The following is a 19,783-nucleotide window of genomic DNA, read 5'->3' on the forward strand; positions in this document are numbered from 1 at the left end:
TGTAGATATGGCTCAGAGAATAAGAATGCTTGCTCACAAACACAAGGGTCTGAGTCTAAATTCCCACATGCCATGTAAAAGAGGAGAGTGGGCAGGGGTTAAAGGAAAGAAAGAGAAAGAAGAAATGTAAGTAAGTTATAGTCTCAAAAACAAACAAGTCTGGGCATGACCATGCATGCAACTGTAAACCCCCATGCTATGAGGACACACACATTAGGATTGTTGGGGCTTGTTGGCTGCCAGTTTAACTCCAAGTTCAGTGAGAGGCTTGCCTCGAGGGAATAAAGGCAGAGAGTGATGGAGAAGGGCACCTTTCTTTGACCTCCTACATAGGCATACATGTCTGCACATACATATGCACTTACTTACTCTGCTCTAGTCTCTCTCTCTCTCCCTACACACACACACACACACACACACACACACACATACACACACACACATACAATGAAAATTAACCACAGAGCTTTAAAAAGGGTGATCTGTGAGCTGGAACCCTTTGGAGCAGTATCATTTTAAGGTTATCCATCTGCAAAACACTGTGTTGTAAAAAGTCTGTCTCAGGCTGGGGAAATGGCTCAGTCCAGAGAGTGCTTGTACAAGCATGAGGGCCTGAGTTCAGGTCTCAGAACTCACACTAAAAATCAGATGTGGTGGTATATATGCACTTGTAATTCAAGCCCAGAGGAAACAGACTTGCAAATCCCTTGGGCTTGCTGGCCAACAATTATATGTACTTGGTGAGTTCCCATCCAGCGAGAGACACTGCCTCAAAGAAACCTGTTAATGGTTTCTGAGGAATGAGGAATGGCAGTTGTCCTCTGACCTCTATATCCACATGCACTTGCACAAACATGTATACCTGCCCATACATGAACATGTATGTAGATACACACAAACATGCACATATATCACACATTTAAAAGTCTATCACATTTTTACAGTTTGGAAGAAAATATAAATTTCATAACGACTACTGAAAACAATACCTACTGAAAACCTACCTGGCTCAAGTAATAAGCATTCTTGTGGGTTCTTTGGGTTGCAAACTTTTCCAGTACTGTAAATGGTGCTCATGGTGTTCAGAATTGTGTTCAACTGCAAATTAAACATAATAAATAGACAGAGGCATGAAAAATGTACTATAGCCGGGCGTGGTGGCGCATGCCTTTAATCCCAGCACTCGGGAGGCAGAAGCAGGTCGATTTCTGAGTTCGAGGCCAGCCTGGTCTACAAAGTGAGTTCCAGGACAGCCAGGGCTATACAGAGAAACCCTGTCTCGAAAAACCAAAAAAAAAAAAAAAAAAAAAAAGAAAAAGAAAAAGAAAGAAAAGAAAAAAAGAAAAATAAAAATGTACTATGATGGGTAGTGGCATAAAGATATTCTTTTGTCATGGGATTTTAAAAATAATTTATTTAATTTTAATTTCATGAGTATTGGCGTAGGTATGTCAGATCCTCTGGAACTGGAGTTACACACAGTTGTGAGCTGCCATGTGGCTGCTGAGGACTGAATCTGGGTACTCCAGAAGAGTGGCCAGTGCTCTTAACCCCTGAGCAATCTCTCCAACCCCATGGGATTTTTTCTTATTCTGTTTTCATTTTACCTAAAATAAATTATTTTCTCATACAATATATACTGATTATAGTTTCCTCTTCTACTTTTCCCAGTTCCTTCCCACCTCCTCTTCCCACTGGAATCATCCCCTTTTGTGTCTCTCATTAGAAATAAAAAGCAGGCTTCTTAGAAATAACAACCAAGCAAGACAAAGTAAGATATACTATTAGGAAGCAAAAGCTATCATTGAAGTTGGATATGGCAGTCCAACAGGAGGGAAAGAGTTCCAGGACCAGGCACAAGAGTCAGAGATCCACTCATTCTCATAGTCAGGATGCCCATTAAAACAGTAAGCTAAAAGTTGTTGTATATACAAAGAGGCCTTGGTATAGAGCCATGTAGGCCTTGTGCTGCTTTCTCTATGAGCTCATATGGTCATGGGATTTTTAAATGCCTCAAAATATACAATCCATATCACTTTTGCCAAGCATGTTCCTATGTGTAATTGTCTCTGCTGTCAACTATCACAGAATCTTGAGAGTGTGTGATAAACACAGAGATCCATGAAAATAAACATGTCTGCCCAAACTCCCAGGATCATGTCTCATACAGGCATAGAGATTGCACTTTGGTTTCATCTAGAATTCACTAAGCCTCCAATATGTTCTACATCCTGATAACTTCGAAATAAACAAACCTCTAACCTTCAAAGACCCTGAAGTCATGGACTAATAAGGCAGCCACAAAATGGATCTCAACATAAAGGAGTGATGGGTACTGTTAACTGTCACCAATGAGTGATGTAGCAGTACTGCCTAAGGAGTGTGGGAGGGTGGAAGAAGGGGTACTCATAACCTGGAGATTTAGAAATGGCTTCAGCGAGAAAGGACTCTTAAGAGTTGGTCATGTAAAGGGAAGGAGAAGGTGGACCCCAAGAATGGACAAAGGTGTGAAAGGGAAGCCATTTTTTAATGTTTTTTTAAATTGGATATTCTATTTGTTACATTTCAAATGTTATCCCCTTTCCTGATTTCCCATCTGCAAACCCCCATCCCATCCTCCCTTACCCTGCTTCTGTGAGGAAGGGAAGCCATTTTTAACAAGAGGTGAAATGACTACATCTCCGGCAACTGAAGGAATGGAGTCCATGAGAACAAGAGATAAGTGGGATCCAGATCACAAGTGGCAAGCTATGCCACCATAAAGAATTTAAACTTTACCCTGTAGGTACAGGGGGGTGAAGATAACCTGGTACTGCCAAGCTGTTCAAGGGCGTCAGTAGGTGCAGCTCAGCAAAAGGTCCATTTCCACTCCGAGATAAAATACAGGGGTGGAAAGAGGAAATGTCGGGAAACCTTTTTTTTTTGGAAAATGCAATAGATCCACGATATTTAAGCATGAAACCAATGACCTTACCCACGTGTTGATCTGTGAGAATTATAGTTTGGAAACATAAGAAGACAAGGGGAAGAAAGGAGAGAAAAGGAGGGAGGCACAAAGAGAGAAAGGAAGGAAAGGCTGCCTCTTTCATACAAATCATTTCAATGCTAGATTTCTACTAACACCCGCATGTATTATTACTTTTATTTATTATTATTTCACCCTGTTGCACACATATTGTTTTGAAAACATAAGTTAAACTCCATGCATACAACTTCCCCAAGATCCCATATACTAATCCAATACATCTACCTTGGCACAGAATTCTTCACGGTCTTTTTATCTACCTATTTTAATCCCCCCTCCTTCCTCTCCATGCATCCCGAACACCATTCTGTTCTCAATCAATTCAAGTTTTCACCTGCGCTTAAGTGGTTTTCAATTGCAGCTACCCATTAGAATTAATTGGGGGCTATTTTAAAACTAGCATGTCCAGGATTTCTCGTGGAATCCTTTAAAAAAATAGATGAAGAAACATGGACAAGGCAAGATAAGGTAGATTAATAACTTAGTGCAATAATTAAATCCAAGGAATGTACAATAATAAAATATCAACTTGTAGAAACAAATACCATATGGCTTTATCTCTGATCTTATCATGGGCTCTTATTTTTATAAATGCAGATTGAGACATACAGAGTTCCAGAGGCCAAGCAACCGAGAAAGAAAACTTTGATGTGAAAGAGCTGAGTGTTTTAGATAAAAATATTTCAATAGGCTATATCAGGGATGTGCTGTGTGTTTTTATAAAGCCTTGTTGGAAGACAGCCACATCCCTTCATCTATGTATTATCTATGGCTGACTTCCTGCCCTGATGGCAGAGCTGCCTTTTTGTGACATAGACAATATGGCCTGAAAAACCTAAGATATTTATTTTATGTCTCTTTATAGCTTTCTTTCAAGTTTCCTGGCCCCTGGACTGGGGGCATGGGATGAGAGATGGTATTTTAACAGGGTAAATATAAGATTCTTGAAATCATCTCATCACAGGAAGTTTTTTAAGTGCCATTTTGCTGCTGTGTTAGCACAATAACCTCGGTAACTTCATTAACAGTGAGGTTAATATGAACTAACCATGGCACTTAGCAATAAGAACAAACAAAAAAGAAAATTGCTCTAGTCAGTGATGACCACGGTGTAGCAGACGTATACTATTCAGTTCCGTGCAGATCAGAACCCAAGTGTCTTTATTCACCCTCAAAAAAACTCCAATTTGAATTATAGATTTTTTTAGTCACCCTACTTAGGCCCAGAACTAGCATTACTAACTTTGCAAAGAAAGGAGTCATTCACATGGGGTATGAATGTGTATTACTTCTCAAACCTTTCAACTCTTGAGATCAGGCCCAAAGTGTTTACAAACACACCTGTTTGTTCTTGTCTGCTGAGAGTGCTGAAGACCCACTCTGCTGAAGGGCCTGTAGTTGACGCTTGATGATCGGAGTCTGGATTTCTTGTAGTGAGAAACTTTGGGCAGTCTTAGACTGTTCTTCATAAAAGGCAGACCATTTGGCTGCAGCCTCATTCTGAAAAATAAATAAAATAAATTGAAGTTGGATAGAAGATATAGTCCAAAGAACATCTGGTGAAACATCTACTACTTCCTGCATGGCTTAGTCCTTTACTTTGCTGAGGGTCAAGGTTTAGGTTAAAAGTAATCAGGCCACTCTTGGGCCACTTTCTTTCTGGCCCAGTGCCTAGTTTTCCCAAGGGTCCTGTCCCAAGAACTGGAAGTAAATTCTCACAGATAATTCACACTGTGAGGCCTTGGAACTTATGGCCTCAGTGCTGTGACGTGGGTAAGTTGGCTAAAGATTCAGGGATGAACGGCCTAAAAGGAGAACTTTGCAGATCTCAAGAGTCGACAGACACAATGGGAATACAGTCCCTTGTGACCATCGGAGCCATGAGAAATGAGAACCAGATCAAAGAAATCTCCTAGGTGCCATGGTTTAGGGCAGAAAGTTTGGCCATAAATTGTGATCTCAAAGGAAGGCTTCCTGGAACCAGGCCACTTGGTAGAGTGATGATTTTCTGACAGCCAAAGAAGTCGACAAACAGGTGATGATGCTACAAACAGGTGATGATGCTGGGATATACCTGCCTACCTGCAGCCCCATCTTGATAATAAGTAGAAGGAAGGACTTCTCCTGGCTTTACTAGAACAGTCAATGCACAACTTCACCTCCATGTCTTAAAGAGTAAAAGGAACAACTGCCTTGTACATCATATTGTTTGGGGGCCATACAACAGAGGTGGTATGTGAGCTCCACTCCTGGAGTCAGACACTTCTGGCTAGCTGTGTGACTTTGGACACATAATCTTCCCTAGCTGTGGTTCTGTTACAAGATTAAACAATCCTAACAACATGACTTGTGACTATAGAATTGTCGTAAGGATTAGGACATGTACCAAAGAGTGAAGTGCTCGCCAGCAGGCCTGACGCATCCTAAGCACTCCATAAATGCCATTTTATTGCTTAGAGAGAAAAAAATGTTATTAAGTTGCTTAGAATTTTATCAAAGGAGTAGGATACATGTCTGGAATTCTTCTTTCTCAGTGCAACACAAATATATAATAACATAGGTACCACAAATGAGTCAATACGTTTCCATACTAAGAAAGTAAAAAATCCAATAGGAGTCCAAATGTGTTCAAGTGTTCATAGAGGAGATAAGACTAAAGTAATCTTGAAGTAGATCGAAGTTAGGGTGCCTGTAGAATGCTTTGAAAAACAATTTGCCTCTTTTGAGCTTTAAACAACCCCATGTGGTGGAAAATCACCGTGTCACCACTTTTATATATTAACCAAGAGGTTTAGCAAGGTAATGAACCTGATAGTCAACCCAGCACTCTATCCTAGAACCTATGGTAGATAGATGCTGTGATGGCTTACAGGATGCCTACCTGCTAATAGTCAAACCCCTGTGTGATATCTTCTTCAGTGAGACTAGACTTGTGATGTGCTTCTAACCAATCACATGGAACAAAAGTAGCAAGATGTGTAGATTTACATTATATAAGACTCATTTTTATCTTGTTAGCATGCCCTCTCTTTTGTGGACAATAATGCAGCAAGATACCAAGTTAGAAACTACACACTTCATGGGTCTAATAATCGCCTATAATTGTAGTACAAGCAATTTAAGCTTATCCCTGACTAGCTTACAAATAAATGAGACTCAGACTGGTTATTTTATTTGGCTTCAACAGTTACCCCATGGATAGGGCTACATGGCAAGAAACTGAGGCTAGCCACTGACTAATATGCTGCAATAAACCAAGAACCTCAATTTGGCAGTATGCAAAGATCTCAATGTTAACCCTGGCCACACCTGACTTAGCAGTGAAGATTGAACCCAATCCAAGCCTCAGATGAAAACACAGCTCCAGATAGTGCATCCTGATGAGACCTAGAAATAGAAGAAGCACGCCTGGACCCCTGGCCCGCAGAAACTGTGGAACTAATGTTTATAGGCTGTGTGTGTGTGTGTGTGTGTGTGTGTGTGTGTTGTGGTGCGTGTGTTATACATTATGAGATTTAAAATTACTTTACCTTGACTAGCAAGCTATTCTTTTGCATTTATTTTACAGTGTATTCCATATCCTCAAGGCTCCCAAGCCTAAATGAAATAGCCTAGCTGTTACACAGAGATGCAAAGCTAGTTCATATACACCCAGTTCATATATGCCTAGACAGTGGCTGATGGCTCCATGTGAATTACGGACCCGGCTGATGTATGAAGTAAAGCTTAGACAGCAGCTTAGATAGCTCCTCGTCTTCAAGGAGCAAGCTCAGATTAAGTAAGTAGCTTTCCACACTCCCTTTGTGCAAAGGCAGACAAGAAGCAACTAAAACAGCCATTTTTTTACAGCCATACCTAGAGGTCTGGGGACAAGACACATATTTTTTAAAACAACCAGGAAGACATTCACTCCCTGACTTCCATCTATAACTGCAGAGAATACTGTATTGTCCACCCCATGAGACTTCCTGGCAAATCCAAGTACTACAAGTATGAACTAGTAAATTCTACTTTTAAATGTTCAAAAACAAAATTCTAACTATGCGTGTAGTACGTACGCCTAATAATTTCTTTATGGTCTTAAACGTCTTCATGAGAGCTTTGTCTTAGACCTTAGGTCTAGCGGCCCTACCCAAATTGTGGTTATTTTATTTAAACAATAATCTTGATAAATACACATATTTTCTTTTGTGTAGACCTAGATCTATCTATCTGTGTGTGTTTCTCTATCTCTGTCTCTATTTCTCTCTCTTTATCTGTCTTTCTGTCTCAGTCTCTGTCTCTCTGTCTGTCTCTGTGTGTTTGTGAAAACTAAAAAGGGGATCATGACAGATGAAAAACCATTTTAAGAGATGGCAAAAGAGGAAAGAGAAAAAGAGAAAGGGTATGACACAAAGGCAGAAAGCTGCCATGGGGGAGGGGGGCGGGTAAGACAGACACTAGCAAGGAGCAGGAGAACAGGTAAGAAAGTGGGCACTGATTATAAACAAAGTGTACATGAAAACACTACAATGAATCTCCTTGCTTTGCATGTTATCATTTAAAAACTTAAAAGATAGTGAAGAAAAAAAACACTATATTCTGTAGTGATGAAAAACAAATCTAGCTATCCATGTCATTAACATAATTATATAGAATTAGTGCTATATAAACTTCTTATTTCCTAGGCAACTCTTGATGACCTATATTTATTTCTTTTCAAAATTATAAATCAGGGCTTCTTCCTTTAATCAGGGCTGATAAATTATAGCCCATGGGCCAAGCTTAGATATCACCTGCTCTTTCTTAAATTCAGTTTTATTGGTCAGCCACACATCCATTTATACCACACTGTTTATGGCTGCTTCTGCCACACAACTGCAGGGCTCAGTAGTTTTGAAGAAACCATAAAACCTTCGAAGCCAAGAAGGCCCACTGCTCAACACTTAACTAAAAAGATTGTTGATCCCTGCTTTTGATAGATAACTATCATACTTTTTAATGCCTGTGAAGTATTTATATGCTAAAATATGCAACTATTCTATTGAAAACACATTGGCCAACAAAGGAGTGCCAGTTCTCCTTCTGATAATTTGCTTGAGATATAAGGTGCTGGCCCTTTATTTTCTCTTTTTCTAGAGATCACCATCCCCTGAATGAAGCTAAACCATCTGCAACCTCCTAGCCCTAAGCCTGTGGCAATTCTCTGAAAAATAAAGCTGCAAGAACCTGAGCATCCATCTGGGACGTGACACTTGTACCACCTCCTTGGCAAAGCTCTACCCTCAAGCCCCATATGCTGCTCTGATTTCCAGATACGACCCTCAAGGCTGCATGATGCTCAGAGGACAAAGCTTGCCTTGATCACTTTTTCAACACATCCAGAGATCTTTAAATGAAGAAGAAATTTATTCTATTCAACGAAGTACGTAACACAGTTATATGAATCCTGTCACTCCATCCTAGAACTCCAAAACCTTTCTATATTTTGCATGAGATTGTTGACATTTTAAGCTTTTCAACTCCTGAAAACATTTTTATTTTCCTTATCTTATCTTTTGGGAAAAAATACTCAGCCCTGAATTCTGGTATCCTTGTACCATGCTGATGCTCCCCTACTCGTGCTCTCAAATAAGGGTATTTATTACACAGGTCGTGAAGCCTGGTATGGAACCATTAGAGACAGGGGTCAACAGTCTTTTCTTGGATGGAGGCTAGCAGCTTATTTAGCATTATCAGGTCCTGAGTTCCCCTGGGGCAGGAATAGGAAAGGGTAATGGGTATGCCTAGATCTGCTAAAGGACCCAGCAGAAACGCTGAAGGGCCCCAGAGATCACCAAGAGAATACACACCGGCTTCCTACTCTCTCCAAACAACTTCTGATTTAAATAAAATAATTGCAAGACTATCTTCAAAATGCTTTTCGGGGACATGGACCGGAGTGAAGAGTGGTTGCCATAGTTCTTGCTAAATACTGGGATCCTCTTGCTCTCTCTAGGATTCAAATGATCCAGAGACATTCTATACTGCTGGAGAGCTACTGACCTTTTTATTAAAAATCAACCATTTACTGTTTTGAAATTGTTGTTGGGGGGCCCAATTTTTCCCTAAAACATCTTTGTGTGTGGGAAATAAAAATAAAAAGGATTTTTAAGGGCCCAGGATATGGCTTAGAAAGCAAAGTGCTTGCCATGCAAGCATCAGGACCTGGTTGTAATCCCCAGAAACCATGTTAAAAAGTCAGGCATACAGAGGCAGATGCTTGCAACCAACCATTGGACTGAGCACAGGGTCCCAGATGGGGGAGTTGGAGAAAGGACTGAAGGAGCTGATGTGGTTTGCAGCCCCATAGGGGGAGCAACAGTGTCAACAGGCAGGAACCCCCTGTCCCCCCAGAGCTCCTGGGGACTGGACCACCAACCAGAGTACATATGGAGAGACCAATGGCTCCAGCCGCATATGTGGCAGAGAATGGCCTTGTTGGACATCAGTGGGAGGAGAGGCCCTTGGGCCTGAGGGTGTTCGATGCCCCAGAGTAGGGGAATGCCAGGGCAGGAAGACAGGAGTGGATGGATGGGTGGGGGAGTACCCTCATAGAAGCAGGGGTAGGGGGAATGGGATAGGGGGCTCTGAAGGGGAGCCCTGCAAAGGGGATAACATTTGAAATGTAAATAAAGGAAATATCCAATAAAAGGGGGGGGGGAGTCAGGTATAGTGAGACTCATCTGTAATTTCAGAACAGGGGAGATGGAGCCAGGAAGATCCTTGGGCTTTTTAGTCAAGTATTCTAATCAAATCGTGAGTTCTAGGTTCAGAAGAAGATCCTGTCTCAAAAATAAGGTGGCTAGACCCTGGGCAATGATACCCAGGGTTAACCTCTGGGCACACAAACACACACTCACAAACACACACATTCACACAAGCATAGCACACTCATAACTATACTTGTGCCCTTGAGGAAGATTTACAAAGAATCTTATTTCAAAAATCAAAAACCACCATAAACTACAAAGAATGGGTAATGCCTAAAAAAGAAGTAGGGTCATTTTCCTGAGAAGTTTCTTAGACTTGAGCAGCTGGAAACTCAGTCTACATTTCTTGTGAAGATTTGTTGTACAGTCTATTACATGAGTTTGTAAGGAATTTTCACTGAATTTCTGAGCTACTTGCAAACCTCTTCCCCACCCCCACCCCCACCCCCAGACAGGGATACTCTGTGTAGCCCTGGCTGTCCTGGAACTCTGTAGACCAGGCTGGCCTCAAACTCAGAAATCCGCCTGCCTCTGCCTCCCAAGTGCTGGGATTAAAGGCGTGCGCCACCACTGCCCGGCTCTTTTTTTTTTTTTTTTTTTTTTTTTTTTTTTTACCAAAAGCTTTTACATATCAACTGCTGAACTAACCTATCAGTATAGAGGCATAGATGGAAATAGAAAAATTGTCTTTTCTGGGAAACATTTCCAATTGTGCAGACAGTGATCAAGTTTTCAGCTAGAGAAGTTAAGTGATAATGAGCTGAATATAGCTAACATGTGTGTGTCATCAATTATTGTCCTGGTTAGATTTTTGTCAACTTGATAGAAGCTAGGGCCATCTAGGATAAAGGAAGATCAACTGAGTAAATGCTTCCATCAGACTGGCCTATAGTCAAGTCTGTGGGTGCTGTTGTCCTGTCTCTGGGTCCTGAGGTGTCTAAGAAAGCAACCTTAGCAAGTCACCGGGAGCAAGCCGGTAAACAACATTCCTTGTGACTTCTGCTTCAGTTCCTGCTTCCAGCTTCCTGCCTTGAGTTTCCTCTGCTCTGACTTCCCTCAGTGATGGACTGTTACTCAAACAAGTCAGATGAAATAAACCCTTTCCTCTCCAAGTTGGTTTTGGTCAGTGTTTTATCATAGCCAGAGAATCAAGATACTCAGAGACCCAGCGTCCCAGCTTGGTTATTCTCCAATGCCTCCCATTGGAATTATAGCTGAACTTTTTTTTTTTTTTTACCTGTTTTCATCCAAATCCATTGGGGAATAAAGTGATCCTAGATTTTATTTCTTGGCCAGAAATAATATAATCTCAAAAGCCTCATAAGAAGACAAGAGTTTAGCTGGAGTTAGCCACATACACCACCGTAGCAGAGAAAAGTAGAGAGCTTTAAAAAGCTGTTTTGAGCCAAGGTTTTTTTTTTTTTTCTTATCCCTGTTTCCTGGTTTCTGCCTCCCTTTGGATAAGCACCTTTTAGGACATCATATGGAAAAGGGTTGTGGCTTTCTTTTCTTTTCAGGCATGTTCTCAAAACTTTAAATAACACCATACTATGCTAGATCTGTAGGCTGGCAACCCCAACATCCTGACTCCTGAATGTTACCTCAGGAGACAATACAAAAATAGCAGGTTGCCCTCAGAAATGTCACCATGATAGGACATGAACACAGAAATGTCATACAGTCTAATTTCCTGTCCTGTATCAATTATCTATTACAATAATAATACTATCTAAGAAACAACAAAAAGCGTCAATAGCATGAGTGTTTATTGTTTATGTGCCTAAAATAACTTGGAGTTGGCAGACACCTCTGTTGATCTTGGCCGCATTTGCATGCAACTCTGAAAGTTGGCTTCTGCTTGGGCAACTACTCCAAGTCTCTCTCGCACTCACTCACTTACAATTGGCTAGCCTGAGCAGGTTGTCTTGGCAAATCCCTAAGTGTGAAGGATGAACCCCATTGTTCAAGCCCACTAAGTCAGTTTTCAGCAGCCTTGCTTCACAGAAATCAGGACAAATAATCAAGGACACACTCCCAGAAACTGCCCTGGGATGGCTCTGCACGGTGACATGGCCTTAGATGAAGTCTCCAGTCCATTAGTGCAATTGACCATACTTCCTTAGCCCACAGTAGAGCGGCAAGCCACATGTTTGTTTAAATGCTTTGAAAGCCTACTTGGAGTTGTCAATGTCTCACATTTTTTAGATTAAAGTTTTACAGGTCTTATCAGCTTCACCACCTGCGGTGCAAAGAGTGCTTCCCTCTATTTACTCTGAATTTATCTCTGCTGGCCTTTTGGCTGTATTGCCTTTCAGGTGGAAAAAGACTGAGGCAACCCAACTGTCAACATCCTCTCCTTTCTTGTTCCAGGTCACACTTTTCCCAACCCTCTCTGACCCCCTTAACTCATTCTGACTATTCTTTGGGGGGTGGGGGTGGGGAGCAAGAATCCATTTCTTGTTATTTTCTCTTCTTTTCTTCTTTACATCTTTACTCCGGCATTATGTTTTTTAAGGCTTAGAATAATGTTCTCATTTTATCGTCCAGAACTGTCTCTGAACAACGGTAATCACTGTCATCAGAAAAATGTATTTAGTTAATCTCTTCAGGAGACAATCCAAACTGACGTCTAGGCTCTCTTCTGATCAGAAACTATTTCTTATGCCTCAGTTGCTCCCTAGAAGAACTAACTTATACACAATTTGTATTTTCCAGCCTAATTTCAATTTATGTCTTTCCATAATATATGACAACTTTTGGTAATAAATGTTTTTGTTACAGTTAGGATTAGTCTTATCAAATACTTGCCAATGTGCTAGTGATCTTCTATAAACTTTCTTTGGGCATTTTGTAAATATTTATTTAATGGGAGAACTTTTTTCAAAACTTGTATAACCTCCCTAAAGCAATAAATGCATCATGAAACTAAGATCAGAAAAACCTAACAACCTCAAATGCATCAGTGGTAATTGCAAGTCTTTCACTTGTTTTCAGTTAAGGGCCAGTTACTGCTGAGCACATATTAAACTCTGGGAATTCCAGAACTATTTCTTTTATCTATTCAAGAAGTTCATTTTCCATTAACTCCCGAAAAGATAAACTGGATCCTCAGATAATCTCATTCAAGCAAACTCACAGTCTAATTCTGCAACTCAGTGCATATCTAAGAACAAGTGTTGATCCACAATAAAACTGAGTAAGGTCACTATAATGCAAATTTATGGGGACACATTCTCCCCTTTGCCCAGTAAAGGCTTACTGTGAAAATATACAGACAAAGGTTGATATTTCTTAATTCTTGACCCTGAATTCTCCACTGACAAGGCCAAGAGGCAGGCAAAGGAAGGAACACGATAGCTTTTTCCCAGAAACTCACTTCCCAGCAGCTGTTCTGTGAATATTAGAAGAGCCTGAGAGCTTCCTTCAAATCTGATCTACCCAGGGGAAATCTGTATTCAAAAGCACCTGGGCTCCGCAGGGAGCTCAATGCTGAGCACTTACCTGGCACTCTCAAGGTTCTGGGTTACATCCCTGTACCACACACCAAAAAGTCTAAAAATAAAAACCCCATACTGGAGACACCGGTGAGACAGTTGGATTTTCGAAAAGTAAACCCACTGAATAATATTCTTGATGAAGGTCAAACTAATGCCAGGTACAGTATCCAATTACACACACACACACACAGAGTATATTTTCTAAATCCAGCATTTCCTTATAGTACATACTCTACTATTAATACCATGATCATAATTTTATTCAATTTACATCTGAGTTAAATGGGTCTGAAGGATGGGAACAAATACAGAGACCCACAGCCAGACAGTGTGCAGAGTGAGATACCTTGGAACACTCAGCCCTAATTGAGTTGTCTCCATCAAACCCCTCCCCACCAGGGCCCGGGGAACCCTGTGGGAGAGGATGCAGAAAGAGTAAGAGCCAGAGAGAGTGGAGGACACCAAGGAAACAAGGCCCAATGAATCAACATAAGCAAAGCTCACATGAACTCACAGAGACTGAGGCAGCATGTATAGGGCCTGCACAGGTCTGCACCAGACAGGGTCCTAGAGATGAAAGAAGTGGACACATGCCCCATTCCCTAACCTAGCAGTATCTCCAATTGATAACCACTTGCAAATGAAAATTTACTTTCCTCCAAAGGAGTCACACTGGGGAAATAAACTACTCTTATGGGTAGGCGGCACGTTCAGCAGTAGATGGCCAAGAAGGAAAAAAAAAAAAAAACCTCTGTAGCATCTTTGCAGGGATAACCTTTGTGTTTTGTTTTGCTTGTTTGTTTGCATTTTAATTTCATTTTATTTTTTATTTTATATACCTCCTCCTCCCTCCTAAAGGCCCTTTGTCTATATATTACAGCTTCCAGGTTAGTGTTTTTATGAGATTGCTGAGTGTATGAATGACTGACTCTCTGCAGCTGTATCTGGGTTTTGTCCTTTTTCTTGGGCTCTTTCTTTTGTTTGTTTTGTCCTAATCTGATATGTTAGTTTCTGTTCTATCTTATTACATTTCATTTTATTATTATCTTTTAGAAGTCTGTTTGTTTTCTAATGAGAGACAGAAAGGGGGTGGATCCGGATGAGAGGAGGAATGGGGAGGAACTGGGAGAAGTGGAGGGCAAACTGCAATCAGGATATACTACGTGAGACAATAAAAAAATCGATGTCAATAAGACACTTCATCAAGACCTTCAGCTTCTAACATTCAAAGGAGGGTCTGAACCCAGGTTGTTTGCCCCAACTTTGTACTCACTATGTGATGGTCACATTCCCTGTCAATTCATTGCCCTTATAGCACAGTAACCTCCTCTAATGCCTGGCCACTGCCTAGAATATAAGAGAATCACAACACATAAAACTAGGAGAGAATGGGAAGAAGGACCATCTTCCTCCCCCACAAGTGCCCACACCAGTTCACCTAAGTGCTTTAGTGCACCATTGACCACTCTGGTGAAGGGGCTATGGAGGCCCTTGTCATTTTTCTTTCACTTAAATGTTCTTTTTTTTTTTTTTTTTTTCACTTTAAAGGCTGCACACTTTTCTCCGGTTTAAAACAGCTGATCATTCATACTCCTCCATTTCTAGTTTTTGCTCTAATCAACCTGTATAATTAAAAATGATAACATTCAGGCTGGTGAGATGGCTCAGCAGTTAAGAGCTCCAACTGCTCTTCCAAAGGTCCTGAGTTCAAATCCCAGCAACCACATGGTGGCTCACAACCATCCGTAACGAAATCTGATGCTCTCTTCTGGAGTGTCTGAAGACAGCTACAGTGTACTTACATATAACAAATAAATAAATAAATCTGTTTTAAAAATGATAACATTCTCTCTCTCTCTCTCTTTTTTGCACTAAGCCAAACCCCAACATCATAATAATCTCAGAGATGGTTTCAACAAACAGCATTACATCTCACTCTATATATATACTCTATAATAGGACTTCTGTATATGTAGGTGCTTTAAAGAGCTATTGTGTACCTTTTCAAAAACCCTAACTCCTTTCAACACTAATAACAATGATATCTTCATTTTCTCCTAAGCCCACAAGCATCACACATTCTTCTGGTATCTTTGTATACTTGATGAAGTATATGTGAGTGTTATTTTTAAACTAAGACTGGGGTAGAAAGATGGCTCGATGGTTAAGGATATGTACTTCCCTTGCAGAGGTTGCAAGTTGCCAGCATCTAGGTCTGGTGGCACACAATAGCCTGCTGCACCACTCCTGGGAGTTCCAATATCTCTGACCTCCATGGGCATCTATACTTACATTCGGGAGCACACACACATACACATAGTTTTAAAATTAAAATACATCTTAAAACAAAAAGTAACTAAGACCCAGACTGTCCATTTAATGAATTCAAGTTTACCCAGCTAAAAAGTGGTACAGCCAGGATCTGGATGTCAGCTCCAGGCTAGGCTTTCAAGTATAATATTAGTCTCACCGTGAACCATTCAGCTCAGAAAATCTACAGTACACGTTGGTGATCTCCAACAGAAATAAAATAAAAACTGAGGGGAAAAAAAGTTACACTAAAAACAACACCAGTAAAACCAAACTGTTAGAGCAGATAAAAGCAACTCGTTTGGCAACTACATTGTCAAAGTCTCTGTGGTTTCTTAAATTTTAGAAAACTGGGAGGGGGCATAGAATTTCAAAGGAGACAGGCGTCCTCAGCCCCACTCTGTTCTATGAATAGCAATAATTTAAACACACAGCTCCCTGATCATTTAAAAGACAGGAAGTTTTGAAGCTACAGTTTTGAAGGAAAGCATTGCTGGAAGAAAAAAAAAAAAGACACGAGAGTCTTTTCTTAAATAGTTGCTCAATTTTCCACCACTTAACTATACTTAAAAGGCACTTCAGGATCAGTGAGAAAAAAAAAGTTCTAAGTCCTTGCACTTGTCAAACAAAATATGCTGCTTTCCCAGAGTAGGCTGAGATTTTTTGGGACTAGTTTAATTATAGCTTTTCTTCTGTGACCTTTGGAAATTCCTCAGAGCTCTGTGTCAATGAAAGAAGGAATTCCCAGGTCCAGTTTCACCTAAGCCATGGTTACCTTAATTACTAAGCTGCTGCCTTCAGTAAACCCCAGTTGCATTTTTCAGTTAATATGTCATTTGGAGTTCTCGGATAGACCTGTTGGCATTATAAGCTAAAGAAAATTATTGGCTCAATAATGACTTAGAACATTTCCATGATTGCTTTACATACCAAATATAATGAGAATAGTGATGGCAACTGTATTAAACATTTTCACTCATCTTTGGAATCTGGGCAAAGAATTCATTCATAACAATTTTCCAGATGAACTCTAAGGTCAATTGAATTCAGTCATCTGGGAGACTAGGATCAGAGCTACAGAGGCAGTCACTCATCCTCACACTTTAGAGATCTCTATGATTTCCTTATCCAGTTTTATAGGCAGTAATTCTGATCTTTAAGAAGCAATCAATAACCCCCTGGGTAGCCTCAGGAACTTACCATCTTTTGGGCATTCTCCTCAGTAATGTTAGTATTATAATTCCAAGAAGCAAGTGAACTTTGATAAGACAGGTCTTCAGCTTCCTGATTAAACTTGTTTAAAAATGTCTTGGCATTTTCCTCGGTGAGGGACTGAGCAGTAGTAACAGCAACAAGGCTGAGAAGGAGCCAGGAGGAGCTAGACATCTTTCCCCGTGCGCCAAGATCCCATCCACTGAGCAACTTTCCCTAGAGTAAAATCTCTTCATGAGTTTTTCTCTCTCATCAGCCTTTGAACTTGGGTTGGGCACTGAGAAGGGAAGAAAAAAAAGCAGAAGAAGAAACAGAAGAGAACAGTAAACAAGCTGCTGGACCAATATGAAGTTAATCCTGGAGAGGACAGATATGTAAACAGATATTTTAGAATGATTTTTTTAAGTAAACTAAATAAAGACATGTTATTCATTAATCCTAGAAAACCTTAGCTTTGTTAACATTTTATGGCCAAATCAAAACTTGGACATTTAGTTAATATGTTCCTTAAAAGCTGTTAAAGATACACTGGGGGAGGGGGATGTACTATGGTTTTACTATAACAGAAAGGGCTAGACTTAGAAATCATGGAACACATATTGGAACTTATAACCTTTTCTGACAATTCTATCAATAAGCTATCCATCCTCTCCCTCTCTCCTTTCTCACTTTCTTGGTGTTTTTAGACAGTTCCTCTCTGTAGCCTTGGCTGTCCTGGAACTCCCTCTGTAGACTAGGCTAGCCTCAAACTCAAGAGATCTGCTTTCCTCTGCCTCCTGAGTGCTGGGATTAAAGGTGTGAACCACAACCACCTGGCTGAATTTTTTTTTCTTTTTAAGAATCCCATAAAAACAAAGGCAAAGGTACTTATTTGTAAAGGAAGCTGTTAACCAAAGAAGTGGGCTTTTGCAAGCATTCACTTAAAATTAATAGAGAGAATGGGGCTGGGCAGTGGTGGTCCATGCCTTTAATCCCAGCACTCAGGAGACAAAGGAAGGCAGATCTCTGAGTTTGAGGACAGCTTGGTCTACCAATCAAGGACAGCTAGAGCTATACAAAGAAACCCTGTATCTAAAAATTAAAAATAAATTCATTTCTCTGCCCATTTAAGAAATTATAAGACTCTTCTCCACTCCATAGGGAGTTTGATGCTTCCTGTGTGGCTTTGGTAAAGTTTCAAGCAGTCATTTTCTATTTCTCAGGAGACATGCTAAACTCTAGTCCTACGGCTGACTTCATCAGGTGCCTCTTTCCCTTTCACTTACCTGCTTACAACTCAGCTGAGAACTCAAGAAAGTAATAATGACTCCGCATTATGAAATCCAAAGCGCATCCATGACAAGTCCTTGGCATCCATAGGCATGGGATCGTGGAAATATGAACTCCAAAGCGATTGTAATGGTTATCCTGGTGAAGTTCAGCAGCTGGCTCCGTGTCCTCATTCCCAGAGTGTAAGAGAGGAGCCACTTTAAATGGCAGGGCTCATGGGCCTGCTTGGTTATGATTATGAAACCTTCACACAGAGCAAACCTTTCTCCATCCAGAAAAACAAGTCTTCCAGGTTCAGAAGAAATGCTAATAACCAAGCCTGAAAAATAATTCCACTACTTTGCTTTATTCTAAACCTGGGCAGACAATTGTAGAATAAGAAAAAGTAATTGCTCAAAGTGCTTTGTGTTGTAACATTTTATTTAAGCATCATAATATACCTGTGGGCAAATATTTACATCACCATTTTACAGAGTGTGAAACTGAGCTTAAGTAGCTAAACCTCACTAGGCTAATAAGGAATGGAAGCAGGCCCTGGATCCAGGCTGTCTGGCTCTAGAGTACAGGCTCCTAGCTAAGTTGTATGTTACAGGAGTAGAAGAGCAGGATTGGAGCCATACATAGCTAAGGGAGATGGACTTACTTCCCTAATGAAGGTGATGGATTTGGTTCTACAACATCAAATGAGAATCAAGATAAAGCAGGGGGAAATTTTCAATAAATAAATAAATAAAATGGCAGGAGAGAAGAGCTGGTGCAGATGTGGCGATGATGCTTTTCCAGGCACAGAAATCTGCGATCTCCTTGCTTCTCACGAGCTTAAGGGGGGGGTGAGGGGGGAAAGGGCCAACACAATGGGGCACAGCATGTAAGTCCCTGAACATGAGCAATGCATGAGAAAAAGCTGAAAGAAACCTCTAGTAGCTCAGAACACCTCCTGAGTGAACTGCTTGGGGTTAGGACTGAGAACAGAGCAGTTCAAACCCAGTTTACTGAGAGAGTAAAGGTAGACGCAAGATACAGAATCCAAACTAAAAGTAGATGGACCAGAAGACTGAAATAGAGATGAGGCAGGAAAGTGGCGGAAACCAAAAAGCTTGGAGCAGCAAGGGAAATGGTGAACTTGCATAGAGCTACTACGATACTAGCCTGCGACGGCCAACAGCAAGTATTCACTGAACTGCTGGGATTTGGGTTCACTCTTCATTGAGAAGATAGGGATACTCTGTTCCCTAGGAGTATTATCTTTGTGCCAATTCTGAGACTAGAAAGGACCCTCTAGAGATGGAGAGCATGTGGCCCAGGAAAACAACTGGCCTCAAGGAACATATCATCTTTAAGGAAAGGGAACGAGAAAAAAAAAGGATGAGATGACTAGACAGGCAAGAAAGCTATTCTAACTTTGAAAAACGTTGGAGTTGGGGTGTGTCCGATAAAAAAGCAGAGAGTTTGACCTTGATGCTTAACAAAATTGTAAAACATAATTTTTATTATGTGACTAGTAAGCAGTTGGAAAATGTCTATTTGGTCCATAAGGGATTTTCTAAGAGGTCAGGTGCTGCCTCCCTGTCTACTCCTCTAATGAAAGCATACAATCTGTTTTTCATATAAGAAAAATTACAAAGACATAGCTTTCATCTCAATAACGGAATGTGTGTGTGTGTGTGTGTGTGAGAGAGAGAGAGAGAGAGACTAAAGCTAAATGTTCCTGAAACAACCACAGGATTAGGCAGTTGCGT

General features: G+C 40.6%; 1 protein-coding gene across 2 annotated transcripts in view; it reads right to left on the bottom strand.

The window, feature by feature from the left end:
- Positions 1-18,256, bottom strand: part of Ace2 (angiotensin converting enzyme 2) — a 49,550-nt gene extending 31,294 nt beyond the window's left edge. The window contains exons 1-4 of one of the 2 annotated variants that reach the window (XM_085837916.1): positions 18,041-18,256; positions 16,764-17,052; positions 4,367-4,525; positions 1,005-1,098 (exon numbers count right to left, since the gene is read on the bottom strand). In XM_085837916.1, coding sequence (XP_085694042.1) covers positions 1,005-1,098; positions 4,367-4,525; positions 16,764-16,949 — 439 coding nt within the window. In that variant the 5' untranslated portion in view covers positions 16,950-17,052; positions 18,041-18,256. Of the gene's footprint in view, positions 1-1,004; positions 1,099-4,366; positions 4,526-16,763; positions 17,138-18,040 lie in introns of those variants that run through there. The other variant, XM_021153479.3, reaches the window with a different exon arrangement.
- Positions 18,257-19,783: the final 1,527 nt, after the last annotated feature.

The sequence above is a fragment of the Mus caroli genome, unplaced genomic scaffold, assembly GCF_978045245.1.
Source record: "Mus caroli unplaced genomic scaffold, Mus_caroli_1 scaffold_5, whole genome shotgun sequence".
NCBI classification, from domain to species: Eukaryota; Metazoa; Chordata; class Mammalia; order Rodentia; family Muridae; genus Mus; species Mus caroli.